The sequence below is a fragment of the Prinia subflava genome, chromosome Z, assembly GCF_021018805.1.
Source record: "Prinia subflava isolate CZ2003 ecotype Zambia chromosome Z, Cam_Psub_1.2, whole genome shotgun sequence".
NCBI lineage: Eukaryota > Metazoa > Chordata > Aves > Passeriformes > Cisticolidae > Prinia > Prinia subflava.
In genome coordinates this window covers 96,019,612-96,039,611 of record NC_086283.1, presented here as the reverse complement: position 1 = coordinate 96,039,611, position 20,000 = coordinate 96,019,612, and the positions used below count along the sequence as shown (strand labels likewise).

The window sequence follows — 20,000 nt, the reverse complement described above, 5'->3', positions numbered from 1 at the left end:
AGAAAGGGCTTCATTTAGCTCATCTGGCAGATAGCAGGCAGTTCAGGTCATTCTCCTGTTTGCTAAGAGATGGAGGCATAATTGTTCCTGAGGGGAAACTTGAAGGCATTCAAATTTGAAGATGTTTCCAGTGTTGGCCCACATGGCTGCAGCACATTATGTATTTATCTTCTGAGTGTGATGCAGTGCTCCATGGAAGCTCTGGGAAAGCCACCTGGCTGCTCCCTGCTGCTGCTCCCCGTGCTGCCCACAGTGGAGAAGGTGGCTGCATGTTTTGCCTCTCTCCCATCCACCTGAATACATCTATGTGGTATTGATTAAGGATATTAATTTTTCAAGGGAAGGACTGCTTTACTGAGGTTACATGCTGTGCCTTGCTCAGTGGGACACAAATCTCAGGCATGCCTGAGAGGCTCTGCTGTTGTTCGAGTAGTATAAATTGAGATGAGTAACTAGATGAGTATTGCTTATGAGCTTCATTTGACTGATTCATTTTTCTGAGCATTAATTTCCTTAATAATTTGTATTGACAAAACTATTGCTCCTTGAATTACAAGCAAGAAGAAGCATCCTTGTGTTTGAGGCCCTCCTGTCAGACAATTTTTTCAGTGCTACAGGATAAGAACAATTATTCCACTCCTGCAGTCACAAATACAGGCAACGATATCTAACAATTTCATAGTAAAAAATTCTGTACCACACTGAGTTTCTTGTCTAAATCACTTGGCAGCAGCCACAGCTTCAAGCATTTTGCTTAATGTACTAGACTTCAAATCTGTTGATAATTCTCCCTGATACTTAATTTGTGATTTATATTTTAACAAAGGTTATTTTCCAGAGAACTCAAAGAGGAAATTCAAATTCTTGGCCTCAGCAATGCAACTGTGAACATGGTGCAGACTTTCTGCCAAATGCACAAATAATTATGAGTTATTGCTAGCTAATAAATAATAATTTTAAACGGAGTTTTCACCTTTCTGAAACCATTATTTTTAAGAAATCTCATTGTCTTTTGGTGTCAGGCTTGCCATACTTTTTCATAAAAATTGAATCCTTCTAAGAAAAATTAATTTATATGAGTATTTAATGGCTTCCTTCAGCTTTTTTCTTTAGGAAAACAAATAAATTGGGTAAAATATGGGCTTATTAAACACCTTCCCTCAAAGCTCAGTTGAACTCCCTGCAGGAGCCCCAGATGGACTTTTAGGGACACTGGTGAGGACTAGCTGGTGCAAACTTGCTGCATCTCTTCCACACTGAAGGCAGAAAGAGGAGCACCAGTAATGGAAGCCAGTTCTTCAGTGGGAGTCCAGCTGCTCCCACTGAAGAGTGGGAATAAAGGTGAAATACTTCAATCCTTCAAGCAGCCCAAAGGACTCGTAAGCAAGAATGTAGAGTTTATTTTTAGTAATTCAGATTAAAACTTCTCACATACAAGAAAATAACCTTTCAGTATATGCAGTTGTAGGAATATACACTTCAGTGGCTGAATAAGGCTGAGACTCTTCCATTTTTTGGGAACACCCATAAAATTTCTCTTGTTGGCCCTGCACTTGTGGAGGTGTCAGTGTAGCTGGAGAGTTGTGGGGAATGCAGGTAGATGCTGCTGTAGCAGCCCTCAGAACCCTCTGAGTCATTCTTCTCCACCTCCCAGACTCACTTGTCCTTCCCTCTGCTGAAGAACATTTTGTTTCCAAAGAGTATTTTCTGTGAGGGGATGATGCTGAAGGCAGGAAGTATTCCTCTATCCCCCTGATTCCTCCCCCACAGCTGATCTCCTGGTGATCTGTCCTTGCAGTCCTAAAGACACAGAAGTGAACTCATCTTCTGCTGTTGCTCAAAACCTGTGTGGTTCTCCCCCTGCTTGCTCTTTGCCTCTTATACAATCACTTACATGAGTTCCAGAATATGACAATGAAATTAGATTATGTATTCTAGCTGCAGTTAATTTGTTAAAAAAAAATCTGAGAAGCACAGCAACAGCTTTTTCTGGTGTGCTCACTTCAGCTACTCTTTAGACAGAAATTTTCAAATTACAGTAAAAAAACCTTAATGTCTTGTGACATACTGTTTACATACACATACATAGATGTAGGTATGTGTGTAAGCTGCTGAATGCAGCTATTAGGGGTTCAGCTATTAGTTTTTCATTCCTTAGCAAGGATGACTTTAGAAACAGACAATAATCACATTTACCAGAAGAGGATAAGGAACTATTGCTAAGGAACCTACAAAGAGGTATTACCAGATGATGCTCTATCCCACAAATTCATTGTCCTGCTGAATACGTACATTAGCTGTTCATGTAATAAAACATACAGTAAATCTTAACCTGAACTGCTAACCTCCTGATTTTCACTGAACCAGGAAACTGTTAAACACTTGTGGGTGTTCTCCTTTCCTTTTCTAGTAAAAACAAATCATTTTTTTTTCTTAAAAACCAGAATGCCTCTGAAATGTTTCCTGTAGTTCTATTAGATTATTTTATCATAAAATAGCTTAATCCCTACTTTCGTTTTAGGCTTCCTATTTGGTCCCTCAAGAGTAAAATTATTCTTTTTATCACTATTATTTTCATTTTTGTTGGTACTCTTTCTTTTAGGATTAGCATTAGGACTGTTTATATGAATTTCACAACAGGTCTTAAGGTGTTTTCTATTGCTATTTCCCAGAATGGGAAAAAGCAAGAGAACACAACTAATCCATTTTCAGCCTACAGTGTTGAATGTGCAGTTTCACACAATAGCTTTTGATTACTTGCAGCTAGTGCATTATTTTATATTCTGTTTTCTGTGCTGCAGTCAGGCCTGTAGCTCTTAAACAGAATCTCTGAAAAGGAGAAATTACAGGACCGAATTTTAGCATTGCAAAAATAACCGGGACACAATTAAACAGAAAGTCAGCACAGTCTCCCTGCCATTTTTTGCAGCAGCACGTTTGTTCCTGATGCAGTTCATGCAGGGGCGGCTGAGGACAGGGTTGGGGTGATGCACGGAGAGCTGTAGGCAGCGCTGCCTCGGTGCCCTGCTCCTTGCAGATTGGCAGAAATGTGGAAACATCGCTCTAGGAAAGGCACAAAGATTCACCATTCCAAGGATGTGACAAAGCGCAGCTATTCACAATGACTTTCCCAGCATATTTTTTATTGTTTATTTTCCCTGTAATGCCATTCAAATACAAACAGGCAAAAGGACACCGCTGGATGGGTAAAAATCTACCGCGTGGGTTTTCAAGGAGCTGGCTGCTCCTTCCCCTCCAAAGATGCCCCTCAAAGGGGGCACCCTCCTGGCAGCACAGCTAACGTGTCCTTGTGTCCCCAGCGCCAGCTGTGCCCGCCATCAGGCCCGAGGACTGCACCGTGTGCTGGGACACTGCCACTGTCCGCTGGCGCGCCGCCTCCCCGTCCGCAGAGTCCTTCATCCTGGAGTTCTGCCGGCAGCACTCGCCGGAGGGAGAAGGTCTCAGGTCAGTGCCGCGCCCGCCGGAGCCCCCGGGCAGCTCGGGCAGCGCTGGTGACCGCCCCCGCCGGTGACCGAGGGATTATCCTGCCTGCCCCCACGCCAGGGGCAAACCCGCCTCTGTGCGCCGAGCAATTCGAGGGGCAGGCACTAATCCGTGAGATTAGGCTGAGACATAAAAATACTTCCTTTTTATTCTGCTTAATCGGACAATTCCTTTCGTTCGGGGCTAAACGTTGCGCTCTCTGCGATCAAGGCAGGATTCCGGGGCTGTGCCGGGCAGGGCAGCGACCGCCGGCCCCGGCGAGGCCGAGGGGTGCAGCCCCGAGGGAGGGCGGGGAGCACGGCCCGGTTTGCTCCGAGCTGTGCAGAGAACAAGGCAGACTCCATCTCTGTGCACAGCAAGGGCGGTGTGGGTGTCTCAGTAGTGTTGGTGACCCATCTGTGCTGCCTGGACCTGCGTGCAGAGGCCTCTCAGGGCACAGCTGAGCTCGGGGCTGCCTGGGCTGTGCAGGCATCCAGAGGGCTCCAAGGGTAGATTTGAAATTCGGGGGGTGATTGTTCGTGCCAGACCCTCTATAGTTTCCCCTGTACCAAGCCTATGCTGCAGAGAGGAGAGGACCAGGAGGGATGCTGGCACCCCCGAGCTGTGTAATTGTGCACCGTGCTGAAATGTAGGATTGTTGCAGAATCATAGAATCTTAGAATAGCCTCGTTTGGAAGAGACCTTTAAAGATCATCCAGTTCCAACCCCTCAGCTGTAGTCATGGAATTACACGGTGGTCTGTACGTCCTTAGAGGTTTGGGGTCTTTGTTTGTTTGCCTTTTAAAAACAGTGATAGTATTCAAGCAAAACACAGTGGCAAAGGTCTGAGAAATTTTGTAGAGAGGAGTGACTTGCCATACAGGACCCTGTGGAAGAGCTTCAGCCCAGCTGAGGTTGTCTTTTTCACCTCCTGAGAAGCCTGATTAATGTCTTCACCTACGGGCTAGTTCACGTGGCCATCACGGAGATTGGGTACAGAGGGAAGAGCTCCAGGAAGGCCAGGGAAGGGCTTAATGCCCTGCAGTCAAAATTAGTTAAGTGGACTGAAGTGTTCATAGCTTTGTAGGAGAGAAGTACAACTGTGAAATTGTGAATGCCTTGCTCCTTACAAAAGTAGGCTGAAAACTGAAATTAAAAAATTCTGTGTGGGTGGGAGACTTTTTATCATGCAGTAGCAGTGTGCTGCATTACTGCAATCAAGGAGAGGTCTCGCCCAGTTCTCCTGCCTCTCAGAGGGGCTTGCTCTGTTTTGTACATATTCATGAGGCCATCAGCTCCCTGTCAACCTGCCAAAGTCGCTGTTGGTCAAAGATAATGGAGCTGCTCCTAAAACATAGGTTGGTTGCTTGCCCTTAAGTTTCTATGCTGTTATCTGAAATGGACTTTTTTTCTCAAAATGAAACTAGAAACTGTGCTAATTTCTGTGATCCACGAGCAAGGTGTTGCTAACACCAAGTGTTTGCTTGTGTAGTGATAAATGTGGCAAAAAAGCTTCCAGAACAGACCCCTTTGCTTTCTCGAGCGACCTTGTGCAAAATCTAACGTGTTTATAATTATACTGAGTCACATTTGACTTTTTGGCCTCCCTGTCAGCAGAAGCTGGCCTTTAACTGTGACAAGTGTGAAAACTTTCCACAGGACAAAATGATGAATTTTCTCAGAATAGTTACAGTTTAAAAGTCTCTATTTGTAGATGGGCTTTGACCTCTTTTTGTGTGTCAAAGACAATGTTTGGCCCCTTACTTTCCTTGAAAACAATTTCCTTCTATCTTTTTCCTAAATCAACTCCCTGAGAATAACCTGGAAGTCTTCTGTAGTGTCACAAGTTGTTATAGTGATGGAGAATTTTTTTTAAAGATTTCTGTTTAAGGTTTTACATGAAGTTGAGGGGGGAAAAGCCCACTGGTAGAATGAGAACACTGACTGCATCACACGTATCCAAGGGCCCCAAGATTGCAATTTAGAATTAAAAATCAACTTGAGTATAAATCAATCTACTTGACCAGAAGCCAAGTACCTATATGAGGTGCAATAGAACTCTGATTCTATGTACACCCAGAATTTTGGTCTCAAATCTTGTAGATTCTTCTGGGTTTTTTCCTTGAAAGCTTGGAGTTTGTTCTTTGCAGGTTTCCTGAGCAACATGCATCTTGGGATTCAGCCAAATGTGGAGCCCTCTCATAGACAGCCTGTGCCTTTTGTGCTTTCAGCAGCCCTGGAGCTAAGCAATTTCCCAGTCCCTGGGTGGGAGTTCAAACACATTTCTCAGCAACCCTAGAAGGTTCGTTGAGTTGCTGCTGCGGGCACAGTGCGAAAGCAGAGGTCAGGAAAGAGCACTCAAGAAAAGTTCTGGAGAAGGCAGCATGGTCCCATCCCATGAGGCTGCTTTCACAGATGTCATTCTGGAATCTCATCCAAGGTGAAGGACACTGCTGAGGAAGCAAACAGCAATAAAGGCCCTCACTGAACAGCTGGAGAGAGACACGTGGTCTAAGTCAGCCCCATGTGAGCCTCAGCATGCCACAGAATCACGGTATGGTTGAGGTTGGAAGGGGCTTTTGGGGATCACCTAGAGTAGCACCCCTGATCTAGCATGGCTCCCAAGAGCCAGTTGTCCTGGATGATTTTGAGAAACTTGAAGAACATCCTTGGAGCCATTCCAGATCCCCAGAGACAGAATATGAAGCACATCTGGAAATGAAACCTCACTGAAGTTTCCTTTCAAATACTGTCAAAAAACAAAACAAACCAACAAACCAACAAAATACCACAAAACCCCAACCAACCAAAACATACAAAAAATCAACCAACTAACAAGCCAAATAAGCTCCACCCAAATCTACACTTTGCCTTCTTTTTTCTTCTTGCCAGCTTGCCACTTGAGGGACATGATTTCATACAAAATCATCTTAAATCTCCAGCAAAAATGAGTCCCTGTCCTGCTGCAGTGGTTTTAAAGCTCCTTCCCAGGTTGAATCTTTTTCCAGAATCTTTATGAGTGACGCTTTGAAATGTTTCTTTCAGTTTCAAGAGCTCTGCTATTTTCTCGCTGTTCAGCCTCTTTGTGTTGAGAAGTCAATGGAGTTGTGGGTGGAAGATGAAAAGCTGTGAGAAATGTAGTCCAGGGATTAGGTATGTAGGCTGCTCAAATGGAAAGCCTGTGTCACATCATGAGGAATCTGTAAGACTCAGGGAGGCAGAAATAAGTGAAGTATGTGGTGAGCTTGTGAAAGTGGAAGTTACTTACTGAATGTCATCCTCTCTGACAGTGCAAGACCGGCACTTCCAGGGAATTAAATTTCCAGTTTCCTAATGGAGCAAGTCTAATGCTGGAACAAGAGGAACAAGTCTCCCTCCTCTCTCATTGCCCACATGACAGCCCCGGTAGCTCAGGAAACGGGTTGTTGGAAACACAGAACCTTCCTTCCCTCCAACTGTGCCAAATGCAGACAGCAGCAAGGAGGGGGTGCTTTGGTGACCGAATCCCAAAACAGCCTGAGCTGGGGGAGAGGAGAGGAGAGGAGAGGAGAGGAGAGGAGAGGAGAGGAGAGGAGAGGAGAGGAGAGGAGAGGAGAGGAGAGGAGAGGAGAGGAGAGGAGAGGAGAGGAGAGGAGAGGAGAGGAGAGGAGAGGAGAGGAGAGGAGAGGAGAGGAGAGGAGAGGAGAGGAGAGGAGAGGAGAGGAGAGGAGAGGAGAGGAGAGGAGAGGAGAGGAGAGGAGAGGAGAGGAGAGGAGAGGAGACGTACAGCACAGCTGGGAGCAAACGCAGAGCTACTTGCTCTTTATTTTTAGCTCTAAGAGTTTTTTTCCACTCATGGTGCACCCTTTCTGTATGCTTCCACATGTATCTTGAGAAGCTTGCATACTTTCACCCTAACTCCATATCAGTGATAGCAGCACAGCTCTGGAGCTACTGTTTCAGTGGGATCTTGGGGGTGGAAATGACAATTATAGCACAGAGGGTGTTGTGAATCACTGCAAGGCATATCGTTTGCTGGGTACAGGCGATATTAAAAAATATCCCTTAGATGTTGTTTCCTTTGAATAAATGAGGATGCTGATGAGAGAAATGAGCATGAAAACACAGCATCAGATTTCCCTAAAACTAGAAAAATCACAGATTTGGCAGAAAACTGCTACTATGATATTCTTTGGCAAGTTAAAGGTGAAGGAACATGCAAGTCCTTTTTGTTCTGCTTTAAATAGTCCGTACCTGATATTTGGAGAGTGGATTTTCAGTCTTACAGATTCCTCTTATAATGAGAGGGATTGAGAGGAGATACTTAAATATTTTAACTTCAAATTCTTCTTGACTTTGTATGTACTAACTTTTGCATCAACGATACCAAGAATTTGAAAGGACAGTGTAAATAAGATAACATTTAATCTAAAGGCCAGGATGCCTCACACTTTGATAACAACATTATTACATTTCAAATCATCCCTAAAGTGGGCAGGTGTATATAAAGTAGAAACTATCTGACATTAGAAATGTTGTAGGTGGATTTCTTTTTATTTCAAAATTACAGTTCACTACTTAAGGTGAGCTTGAGGAAGATCCATCTGCAATGCTTGTTTCAAGAAATCAGAAATGAAACAGCCTTCCACCAACACAGTCAGGATGCATTTTCCCTCGCCTTCTCCTACACATAACCTGTATGCTGTAAGCTAAGCACTAATCATACCTTCTCCTCATCCTTGCTTTTGCAGAGTCAATCTAAAGCATGATAAACTCCTGTGATTGCTGGGGAGCCTCAGTATTCACTCTCCCCCTTCAGCCTACCCACTAGACAGGAGAGGCAACAGATACCAAGACCTATTTCTTCTTTGCACGCAGCTCCTTTTGCTCTTGGATCTGGCTCAGAATGCAGCAAGTGAAATTCCTTCTTGTCAGCATATTCCGTTTCATTAGTTGGCAGCAGCAGGACTGTTTTTAAGCCTTAATCGTAGCTAAAATTGATGGGCTCTTATTCTTAGGCAGCTTAAAGCTGGCTGAAATAGATTACCAGGCAGAGAATGCTATTAGAAAATCTGATCACCGTTTTACAGCCCAGATCTGCTTGAAGTCAAGATTTTTCTGTCTCAGTATTACAACTGCTACTGCCCTCTGGTTTAAACATGCATCCAAATTCTGATTTGGAGAATTTCATGTTTGTTAGAGACATAAGTCTGAACTTTGATCACTGACCCTATTCTGCAAATGACTGGACTCAACATGTTCTCTAAATACCTATGAGATATCTCTGGGATTCACACTCCAGTATGTGGTAATACCCCATGTCTACTCATTAACTACAATGTAACTGTCTAATTGAATTTAGAAATTATTTTGTGTTTTATTATTTAATCGTCTGATAAATAGTACACAGTGAAAAAGAAGATCTCCTAGTTTCTTTGGAAAGATACTGACTTACATGACATTTTCCAGAAGACAGGAGAAGGAGCCATGTACAGGGCATCATTGTGCTTAGGGCAGGCTGATCTACATAGGGCCACAGATAGCTTTCAAAGAATAGCTTAGCATATCCTTTTTTCATCTCACTTGTAACTCTTTGCTCAAAACTCCTCTCTGGCGGTCTGTGCTTCAGATTCACATCAAAGATGTCAGTGTGCTGCTTTTGAGAAACAGATTGGGAAAGTCTTGCCTAGGAAGCATGGGCAAATTTCTTCAAAGCTTAGGTGCCTACTTCTTTTCCTCTACCTCTGCTTCTATCCTGTTTTTCCTTTTTCTCACTTCTTTCATATTTGCTTCCTTTCTCAGTTCCCATCCTGTTGTTTTCTCCAATCCACCATTTTTTTCTCTTGTCCCCTGTACTCAGGTCTAAAGAGCTTGTGATCTCATCAGTCAATTCATCAGGTTACATCTCTTCCCTGAACCTTTCAGCCTGCTGTGCTGTCAGTGCCTTGCTGAAGCCGTCTTGCAGTCAGGGCCTTGGTGAATCATGAGGGTGAAGCAAACCATTCTGGCATTGCCATTCTGGCAATTTCTCCCTTTTCTCTTGACTTCATCAGTTCAGCGCTAATGTAACACATTCCCTGAAAGGAGCATAGTCTTGTGCTGATCACACCAGAGGCCCAGACTCTCTGAAATTCTTTTAAATTGAAGGAACAGACCACAGAAGAACCCAGTGCATTTTTCTGATGCTCTCAATCACTCTTAATGACAACTGTCAGGGCAAAATACCTGTCACAGACTAATAAGGATGACGCACCACTCTTTTCTGAAGATGCCATCCTCCTAGAAAGAAATCTGTGTGGTGTAAGCAGGAATCCGGTGTGCCAAGGGCTCTGAGATGTTTCCCTCGACGTGGTAAATGCAGCAGAAGCAGGCATGTGAAAAATCCCGGTGGATGAGCACTGATTATTCTTCAGTTTGTACTGCTCTCTGGTGGGATATGTGCGTAAAGACAGTCACCTCTAATGAAGAGCAGCGATCTGATCCGGCTGCTGGCTGACTTGCCTTACCTCCTCTGGGTTCACAGCAATTTGTGCTGGAAAAACTAATTTATTTAGTCTAGCTTCTCACAGAGGCGTTGCTTGCCATTGTGGAGAGAGATCATTGCAGGCTCCACTTTCAAATCTGAGGTGGAAGGGAAAGTGTTTTGCTCACTCTCCAAAGGCAGGTCTCCCATTCTGGAATTTTAATATTTGCTTTGTAGATTCCTAAAAGCATTTCTGGGAGGAAATTACCTACTTTATACAGATAAACAGCCTTTACCTGCAGGCATACAATGCAGAGTGTATATTGTCTGGCTTTGCTGTTATCGTAAGAGGCAAAAAATGAAGAAAATCAAGATCTAGTGCAAGAGAATTTGCTAAGCCAATCTTTCCTACTGCTGTCAATGTCCAAAATAAAATGGCATCTTTCTAGCCATCCAAAATGCTTTCAGTGGTACTTAAAAGCACCTGTGAAGCAGATTGAGTGGCTGCTGACTCCTGCTTTCTAATAGTGCATCACGGGTGGAGGATGTGAGGGCTTGAGTTTCTGAGGCACTGCCCTGGGGAGCACAGGCAAGGCAGTGAACTGTGTGCAGGCAGCTCCTCTGCTCTGCCCCCTGCAAAACTGCCCTGCTAGAGTGCATGGCACCTCCACACAGGCAGAGCCCAGGCCTAGCTGTTGAAGGATTTGTGAGTGAGGAGTTCCTAATAAGAAGTTAATCACCATTCTATGATGGTTCTACAATGAAGAACATGATTTCTGTGTTGCCTCAGATAATGATATCAATTCTTTTGGACTTGTAGCTTGTAGCCAGATAGTAAAGCAAAAGTATATTCAGTGTCACGTAACTAATTAATTAAAAGATGGGGTTTCTTCTTCAGAAAAAAAATTTGTAAAGAAAATGTTGTTAAATTTTGCTCATTTTGTAAAAAAAAAGTCCCTTTTTTGCAGGAGGCAGATGAGGATTTGACTCTGTGGTGCTTAAATTTTATGTGATGAATTATGCCACAAAATGATCATAAAGTGATCATTACACCAAATGACTGCACTGGGTGATAAGGTGGCGCAGGAACAAAGGCCTCAAACTTTGTCAGACAAAGTGAAGACAATCCCTCAAGTAAAATGCTGAAGCTCCTACATGACTCAGTTGTTTGTGAAAACAGTGTATGCCTTTCTCATCTGGAGTTTCTCTATGGTGTTTGTTATTTCAGTAGTGAACAAAACAGTGAGGGAACTTAGCTGTTGGCATAAAACAGTCTTCCCCAATTTGGATACCTGCATAAGTTTTCATGTACCTTCAACATTTGCAGATCTTTTGCTGGTATAAAGAAACCTGAATTGAAAATATCCCTGGAGCCCAATGTGAACTACTTCTTCTATTTGCGGGCTGTCAACACATTTGGGACAAGTGAACAAAGTGAAGCAGCTCTCATCTCAACTAAAGGTAGGTGATCAATTCCTGATCTCAAAGCAATGGGATGGAAAGGCAAAGTAGCCAAGCTTTTTTTCTTTGGAAATTAATCCTGAAGTTCCCAATATGGCTGTGACCAAGTTATTGAAGCTTTTATCTCGTTAACTCAAACTTATATAAGGGGTTTTTTCTGCTTAAAATTAGCATAATCAGGACTACTTCACTTGAGGTTTGTATATTTATGTCCTGTGTAAAACTGGTGTGACCTCAGAAGAAAAAAATGTTGAATTCTGTCAGAGAGATTAAGTGATTAAGTATTCTTCAGGAATCTCAGTTTGCTTGAATCTGACAGAGCACAATCAGATAAAAGTTGTCATGACCTTAAAGAAAACCTCTCACAATTAAAACCTAATGGAGTTTGAGTGATGAGGAAGCATGCAAAGCAGTTTTAAAATGTAATGGATGATTCAAACTCTAAAATTTCCAGATAAATAGTGTCATGTATGGTTCTTCCAAATCAGCCTCAAAATTCAAATTTGCTATTTTGAAAATAGCAATTGATTGAAAATTATTCAAACTTCTTACATTCTCTTAAAGACCTCTTAATCACCTGTCTGCATGTCTGAGTATTAGACTGCTGTCTCAGCTTGTAAGGCTCCTTGCATTTCCATCTGATTTTCTGTCACTCCTACCTGCCAGCAGAAACAACCTTGTCCAGCTTGGCCATAATTATTGCTTAAAATTTTATGATTCATGTCATGTTAACATAGCCAGCCTCTCAGATCTGCTGTTCCTTTGTCATGATTTGTACCAGGAACTCGGTTTCGCCTGCTGAGTGACACAGCACATCCTGCACTGCAAATCTCTTCCAATGCAACAGTGATCCACCTTCCTGAAAAAACCAAACTCACTGGGTAAGTAGCAGTGTGATGAGCAAAACCATCCTGTGGAGTTCGGGATGGATGCCTCACTTTAATTTTTTGCCAATAGGCATCTTTCACATGATACTAATTTTGTGGAAGAACTGAATTGTTTTAGTCATGCAGCCTCTGGACTTCATGTGATTTGAACCCCCCCCCCCCCCTTTTCAAGCACTGCAACGTCTCAGTAAAGTCAGTGGTGGGATTGATGTAGGTACTGGGAAGAGTTCAGTGTCACACTAATGAATGGCCAGGAAGTCAAAGGCAGTGGCACCTACTTGGACTGCTCGATTTGTTTCAGCCCATTGTCACCACTTAATCCATCAGAGCCTCAAAGCAATTTTTTGCTGCCCTGAGAAGGTCAGCTTTGTGGGCTTAGTTTTTAATACATTGTGGATAGAAGTAATCCATCTTCTATAGTTTGCTTCTCTTCTGAGGGCATTATTGGTAATGTTTGCAGAAGTATTTGTGGCTTTAGAGAACTAGGAAGTGCTCCAGGGATATGTTAACATGATTGTACCAGGCTAGCTCTGTCCATTGAGAACATTCCAGAGGGGTTGACATATTGATATCAGTCCTAGGACAAACACAGGTCCACCTGTATGACTTGTGCCATACTGATAAGGCTTTTTAAAAGGTGGTGAGGATTTACTGGTTTAAGCTCTTTTTGTTGCTTTTACCGCTGAATGTACACAAAATGTTTGTGACTATGTCTACATAAAAATACCAGATTTTCTGGTTTGAACAAGCCTTCTAAATCTGAGATCTTTTAGATAAGTCTGTCCCAATGCAAAGACGAAAAGACTAAGTTAAATCTTTGATAAAACCCTGCAGTTAAAATAACAGAGTGCAACTCAGTAGTAGTTTTATGTGATGCTTCATGATTTGACTGAAAGAAATATCACAATATGGTTTGTCTACCACCACACTTTCTTTACTGTATTGCCTCTTCCACAAACAGGTTTCCTTCAGTCCTGGGTGAACTGCTGCCTGCTCAAGGATGTCATTACTGGGAAATCGTTGTCTCTGCCTGCAGAAGCTACAGGATTGGGATTTGCTATGAGGCAATAACACAGAGCAATGTCCTGGGGCTGAGTGAGACCTCCTGGTGCATGCGGTGCTGTCCTACACAAACCAGGTAGAGATTTCAGTTTGGTGGCTTGGGAAGTTACTTGTCCTTCGTGCAAATAAAACTGTCCAGCCACAAGAATCATGAAAGCAGAAAGGATTCTTCTTCTTCCTTTATGCAAATTTGAATAATAAGGTCATCTACATAAGATTTTTAGGCCTCCTCTTAGTTTAAAAGGTCCTATAAAGCACCTTAAAAAATAAAATTAAACAGATGATTCTAGCATTCTTCCTCCAGACAGTGAATAAAACTTAAAGAGCTAGTTTGTTGCTGCTCATATCCTGGTTTGCTTCACTCAATCCAGCGAGTACATTTATTTCCATGAATGCAGCCCTTTTATAACCTCCCACTATCTGCAGGAGATGTCAGGACTTGGTAGGTGATGTTTTCTCCTGCCTTGTCCTTCACAGTGAGAGGCACTCCCCCACTCCCCTGCTGCTGCTGGGGTAGTCTGTGGTAGGAGGCCAGAGCCAGGCTGCTTGGAGCTTTGTAAGGCACCACCCTGCTGCTTTGTAGAGGTGCTCTCAATCTAAACAAGTGTACTTTTTTCAGTGTTAAATCATATAGATGTATGAACATTACTAGCTAAATGAAACATCCAAGAGGCTTTTTTTTTTTCCCTACAAGTCCAAAGATGCCAAGTGAAAAGGCTTGTCAGGATGCCAGGCAGGGCTTGAAGTGATGCCACATTTGCTTTGCCTACATACCGAGCAAAATGCTGCAGCCACGTGATAGGCTGCTGTATGCAGCCACCTGTTAATAGATTGGAATTAAGCTGCAGGTTATTTCTGGTAAATTGCTATGGGCAGGCTCATTGTATTCTGGTTTCCATTTTCCCGCAGCTTTCTTTACAGATTTCTTCACACTGGTGTGATGAGTGATGTCCACGTGACGGAACACCTGGCCAGGATTGGCATCCTGTTGGATTACAGTAGTGGCAGGCTGTTGTTCTTCAATGCAGAGAGAGGACTGGTGCTGTTTGCCATCAGGCACAAATTCACCGATGCTGCTCACCCAGCCTTTGCCCTGGAGAAGGCAGGAGTGCTTACCCTCTGCACAGGAATGGAGCTGCCAGAGTTCGTGAGGCAGAGCTAATCCGCTGCTTCACAGTTTCCAGAAAACTGGGGAATACAGCATCAGGGAATAGAGAGAGGAAGAGGTGTGCCAGGAAGGGATAGCTAGTCTTCACTGATCAATGCGACGTGCACAGCTCTCCTTCACGTCATCAGTAATTGTAGTTACTGCTCAGATACATAGTCACCCTGAGCCTGGAAGAAAATCGACTCCTTCAGATGGAGCATGCACCTAATAATACACAGAGCAGTACTTCTAAGGGGATAAAGAAGTTTTGTTAGCTATGATAGTGCTAGCTGTCTTTTTAAACTCAATTATGAACCCGTGTATCAAATAAATGCATTTCTCACTGCAATACGTGAAAGTCATTGTTTCATCCTTTGACAGGACAGTCAGAGCCTGAATCCAAGATGATGTGCTTGGAAAATGTATAAAAATGTCAACCACTGAAACATGCTGCAGATTGATATATCCTGTGCTGTAGTTTGCCAGTTCTTTAATGCACAAATTAAGAAAGTTGGTCACGTAGAGATCCTCATGTTTGCAAAATGAGGGAGTCCCAAGCTAGTTCTTCCTATCAGCCATGTAGAGTCTGAGGATGCCACACCTACCTACCCTGCTCACAGCAGACTGATGGCTTCCTGCTGACTGTGTCAGCAAATATCTGTGCTTGTGAGTAGCTACTCAGGAAACACAGGTATAAGGAAACTCTATAGTGGTGGTAAAACTCCCTTGTGTTTTTCATCCTCAGTGTGTCGGGTCAGTGGTTTTGACAGCGAAAGGAAGATTGCTATGCAGGACCTTGTGGATCACCACACTTCTGTCACTGTTTTTTACCTTTGCTCTTATAAATTTGGTGCCCCTAATTTCAGGTTTGTGTATATTTTCCTGCATCTGCCCTGCTCTTTAATGTTATCTATATTAGTACCATCAGTGTGACAGTGAGGTGGAGTGTTTCAGGGCCACCAAAACAGGCAGTCTAAAATTGGTTTATATCAGTACAGGATGCTGACTTTTCTCCTTGGCTATTTCAAACCATTTTCCAAGCACTTCTCACTTTGGTGGTATGGCTGTCTTCCTGCCTGTCTCAGGCTGAAGGCACAAATGCCAGTGGTGCTAAACTCCAGTGAGTGCTGGGGGAAATTAATCTTAAAGCAGGCAGGCAATGTTTTCATGCCGTGCCTGCTCTGGAGATTTCTGCCTCAGGGGACTGTTGCCAGATGCATTTTTGAGCTCAGCTGAAGAGCTGCACTCTCCGAATTAAAACAGGTTTCAGGAGTGTAATGGAGTGCAGCTGAAATGAGGAGTTAAATGAGCTACAGTGAAGCTTCTGCTTTTCGTGCTCAGAAAAGGTGCCTGCTGCTGTTGGTTTATTTATGATTTAACACCACCAAGGCATGTGTTTTCTGCTCCAGCCTGCTATATGCTTCTCGTCCCACGAGAGCCACAATCCAGACTGTCACAGCAAGCTCAGGCTTGCCTGATCTTGGCTAAGGCAACACAAAGAGAATCCTGTGACCACTCATTTTAAGCTGAAGCTCTTTCTGGCATTTCAGTAAAATGGTGCCTGTTCTGAGCACCTGTCAGGAAGAGAGTGGAGTAAAATAACAAGATTGTGCCCTGTTGGCTCAAGTGAGAGTTTTGTAGAGGTGTGGAGGATGGTGAGAAAAGGTCCAGGATTAATTGGGAAAGAAAGACAGAAAGGGTATTGGGAGTAGCATTACTCTGAAGGCTGAAGAGGAGGAGGCAACAGAAGGTAGGCTGGAAACTCACACAAAGCAGATGGTGATAAACTAAGATGCAGGGCAGTGGTGTCAGCAGGGTGTATTGCTCAGGTTCCTGCAGCCAGTGAGCTCACCAAAGGTTTGACTACCTCTGGTGCTTAATGTGGTTCTTAGAAGTAAGCCAGAAATATCCCAGTACGGGGCTGATCTTGCCTATGCTCTTCTCACTGTGATCACTGGCATTCCAAAAGTGGGATTGCTTCATGGACACAAATATGATATGTTGACAAGGGGAGAGAAAGTGATAAAAGGAGAATAAAATGACAGGAAATTATCTGGATTTCTTTTTCAATGAAGACAACAAGCAATTGCCTTCTCAAAGGCAACTATGTATTAGTAATTAGTGATTTTAAAATGAAAAGTGAAAGCTTTGTCTATTGTCAGATATTATCACTCAGGTACTACCACAGCACCTGAGCTTTGCAAAATGCTTTTATTGGGAACACCTAAATCTTAGAAATATTTGGTTAATTTTAAAAAATGAGCTGATGGTTTTCTTGATTAATTTTATATAAGGTGCACCTTTTAGATTGAACATTATCAAAAAATATATTTACTGTTTATGTGAAAGCTGGGTAAGTATTTTAAAAGTGTCACTCAAAGAGCTTAAACAGTACTCATTTGAATGTCTAAATCTGGTCTGCTTTAAGCTATGCCAGATGAAGAAGTCCTGTTCAGAAAAATGGAACAAAGTGCTCACTAAAAAGAAAACTATATACAAGTTAAGATTCAGTATAAGGAAAAACCTTGTGTCAGTGAAGAAAGAAGACTCTGAAAGCCACAGCTAAGCTGCTAGGACTTACAGTATATGGTGCAAACTCTCCTGCCCTTGGAGGCCTGTAATATCTCTCTGTTGTAATATTTTACCTGCCTGATGGGTGTTAGGTTCAGAAACTTACTTTCCAGGAGATGACTGTCCTTAAACACTTCAGTGTACAGTGCAGTCCATACAACTTGGCATTCAGATGAATTGGGACTTTGACGTTTGTTGCACTCACTTTTTTCTGATGATTGTAGCTTGTATAGTGGAAAAAAAAGACAAAAAAATCCCAGTTGCGATATTTTTGTTGTGTTTGATGAACTTAGCATTTAGAAATACCTCAAACACAGCAAATAATGTCGTTTAACTTGCCTGATAATTACTAAGAGTTCATGAAAATATTGAGAGGGTTGTGTTGTGTCTGTGCACAGTCTAGTCATCATTCATACTTAGAACAATGTTTTAAAAGTTATACAAATATCTGTAAAGGAGTTCACCAGTAATCTGTTGGTTTCTTTTTCATTCTGAAGTACAAAAGCTGATGCCTAACAATGTAAACATTGTTTAAAAATAATTGGACTGACCTGAAACACATTGCATTAAAATGAACAATTTCCTCTTGCTTCAGCAGATTTTAGATTAGGCTTGTAAACGCCTGTGCATTGAGATGAGACTATAGGCTTGACCATAAAGACAGAAACATTTGTTTCCACTGTCAAAACAGGGCTGAACTGAAATATTGCTAGTATCAGTTGTATTGATCCACAAGCCTTGCTTAGGTCAGGCTGCCCCAGAGAGAATTTCATGCCTCTGTGCGACGTCAGGCAGACGTTGGCAATGCGTCTGCAAACCGCAGCATGTGCGCTGTGCCTGCGCCTGCAGGAGCACCTCTGCTCCTGAACTGGCTGTTCTTTCATATGATTGGTGCTGAAAATGGTCAAGCAATGCCTTATTTTGGAAACAGGTACATTAACCACCCCCCCTGACCACCACTGTTGTTGAAAACTATGTGTATATTATCACTGAATCGGTTGTAAGACAGATATTCAATAAGGTGTTGATTAATCCACAGTCCTGTGATATTGCCTGTGATATACATGTGAAATATTATTTCCATTAGCATTTCAGGGGTTTTTAATAGGTGTGTAAAGATGGATTTAAGAATAATGTGAAATTAGGATCTTTCAAACCATTCTCACTTGAGACTAACAAGTAGGACCTGTAGCATGTTGAAGTTTAAGTTTGATTTGAAAAATCACATTCTGTGGTGTAATCACAATTGCATTACTATCATTTTACTGATGGATTTACTAGCTGTAGAGAATCTCAGTATGCTCAGACAGTCACAGAACCACCAAGGGAGAGAGAGCGACTGTTCCACTCCCAGCCTTGTGCTGCAGAAGCAATACTAAGCTAGTAAAGTATCTACATTTTTCATGGTAAGTTTGCCCAGTTTTATGGCACAATGAAAAGTAATATTTGTTGACCAGAGATGACTCTGCAGGACAGTTCCAGCAGGACACAGGTTGGAAGGAAATGGAACAGATTTCTACCCTGGACATTGAAGATTATCTAGTTTCAACCACCCTGCCATGGGCAGGGACACCTTTCACTGGACCACATTCCTCAGAGTTCCATCCAGCCTGGTCAGGAGCACTTGCAGGGATGGGATCCACTACTTCTCTGGGCAATCTATTCCAGTGCTTTGCCCTCACATAAAGAATTTCTTCCTAATATCTAATCTAAACCTGCCTTTCTTCACTTTAAAGCCACTTCCCCTTGTCCTGTCACTGAATGCCCTTTTCAAAAGTCCCTCCACTGGCTCTCTTGTAGGCTCCCTTCAGGTACTGGAAGATGCTATAAGGTCTCCTCAGAGTCTTCTCTTCTCTAGGCTAAACAATCCCAACTCTCTCATCCTGTCCTCACAGCAGAGTTGCTCCATTCCTCTGATCATCCCTGTGGCCCTCCTCTGAACTTGCTCCAGGTCTTCACTGGAATGGACCCAGAGATGGGCACAGCACTCCAGGTAGAGGGCTCACAGCCTCGTGAGAGGGGCAGAGCAGAGTCACCTCTCTGCTGGACTGCTGGCCCTGCTGCTTTTGATGCAGCTCAGAATGGAGCCGGTTTTTTGGGCTGCAAGTGCATATTGTCAGGCCATGCTGAGCTTCTTCTTCATAAACCCCAAGTCCTTCTTGTCAGAGCTGTTCCCTATCCATCCTCCACCCAGCCTCTACTTGCATTTGGGATTGCCCTGACCCAGGTGCAGGGTCCTGCACTTTTTCTTGTTGCACCTCATGAGTTTTGCACAGGCCTCGCTCCTGAGCCTGTCCAGGTTCCTTTGGATGGCATCCCCTCCCTCCCAGGAGACGGGCAGAATTCACAGCTTGATGTTGGCAGCAAGCCTGTCATCAGCAAATTTTTGAGTGAATTTCCACTCTGGAATCAACTCTGCAGGAACAATACTGCCCTTTTCAGGACTTGTTTTAGAAGCACCCTGTATTTCTAACACACAGTTTTCTGAGCCTTGAGGAGGCGAGCAGAGGAGTCAGTGCAGGGCTGAGCTGAACTTCCTCCTGCCAGGCTGGTACCACTCTGCTGAGCAGTGAGGGATGGAGAGCTGGGCCTGGCCACAGCAGACTCAGAGAGGAACAGGCAAGAAGCCAGAGAAGCTCTGATGTCCTTTCCTGAGCCCTGCTCAGCACAGTGTATATGTAGACACATAATCCTTATTTTAATTTTCACCACGAAGAGGAGAACTACATTTTGGAGTAAAATCAACAAGGATTATTTTACCTAATTCTGTACCATGTTTTAGATATGTGTATGTCTGGTAGCTGCTATCTTTAAAAAAAATTAAAAAGTTATAATGAGAAATTATACTTACTGCAGCCTTTGGAAAAAAACAAACAAACAAACAAAACCCCCAAAAACACCCAAACAAACAAACAAACAAAAACACCAAAAAAACCACCCCAAAAAA

At 43.1% G+C, this 20,000-nt stretch overlaps 1 protein-coding gene across 1 annotated transcript in view; it reads left to right on the top strand.

The window, feature by feature from the left end:
* The window catches only part of CMYA5 (cardiomyopathy associated 5), a 48,359-nt gene extending 33,566 nt beyond the window's left edge, over nucleotides 1-14,793 (top strand). The window contains exons 9-13 of the mRNA XM_063422338.1: nucleotides 3,321-3,465; nucleotides 11,253-11,386; nucleotides 12,168-12,267; nucleotides 13,235-13,411; nucleotides 14,245-14,793. Coding sequence (XP_063278408.1) covers nucleotides 3,321-3,465; nucleotides 11,253-11,386; nucleotides 12,168-12,267; nucleotides 13,235-13,411; nucleotides 14,245-14,497 — 809 coding nt within the window. The 3' untranslated portion in view covers nucleotides 14,498-14,793. The remainder of the gene's footprint in view (nucleotides 1-3,320; nucleotides 3,466-11,252; nucleotides 11,387-12,167; nucleotides 12,268-13,234; nucleotides 13,412-14,244) is intronic.
* Nucleotides 14,794-20,000: the final 5,207 nt, after the last annotated feature.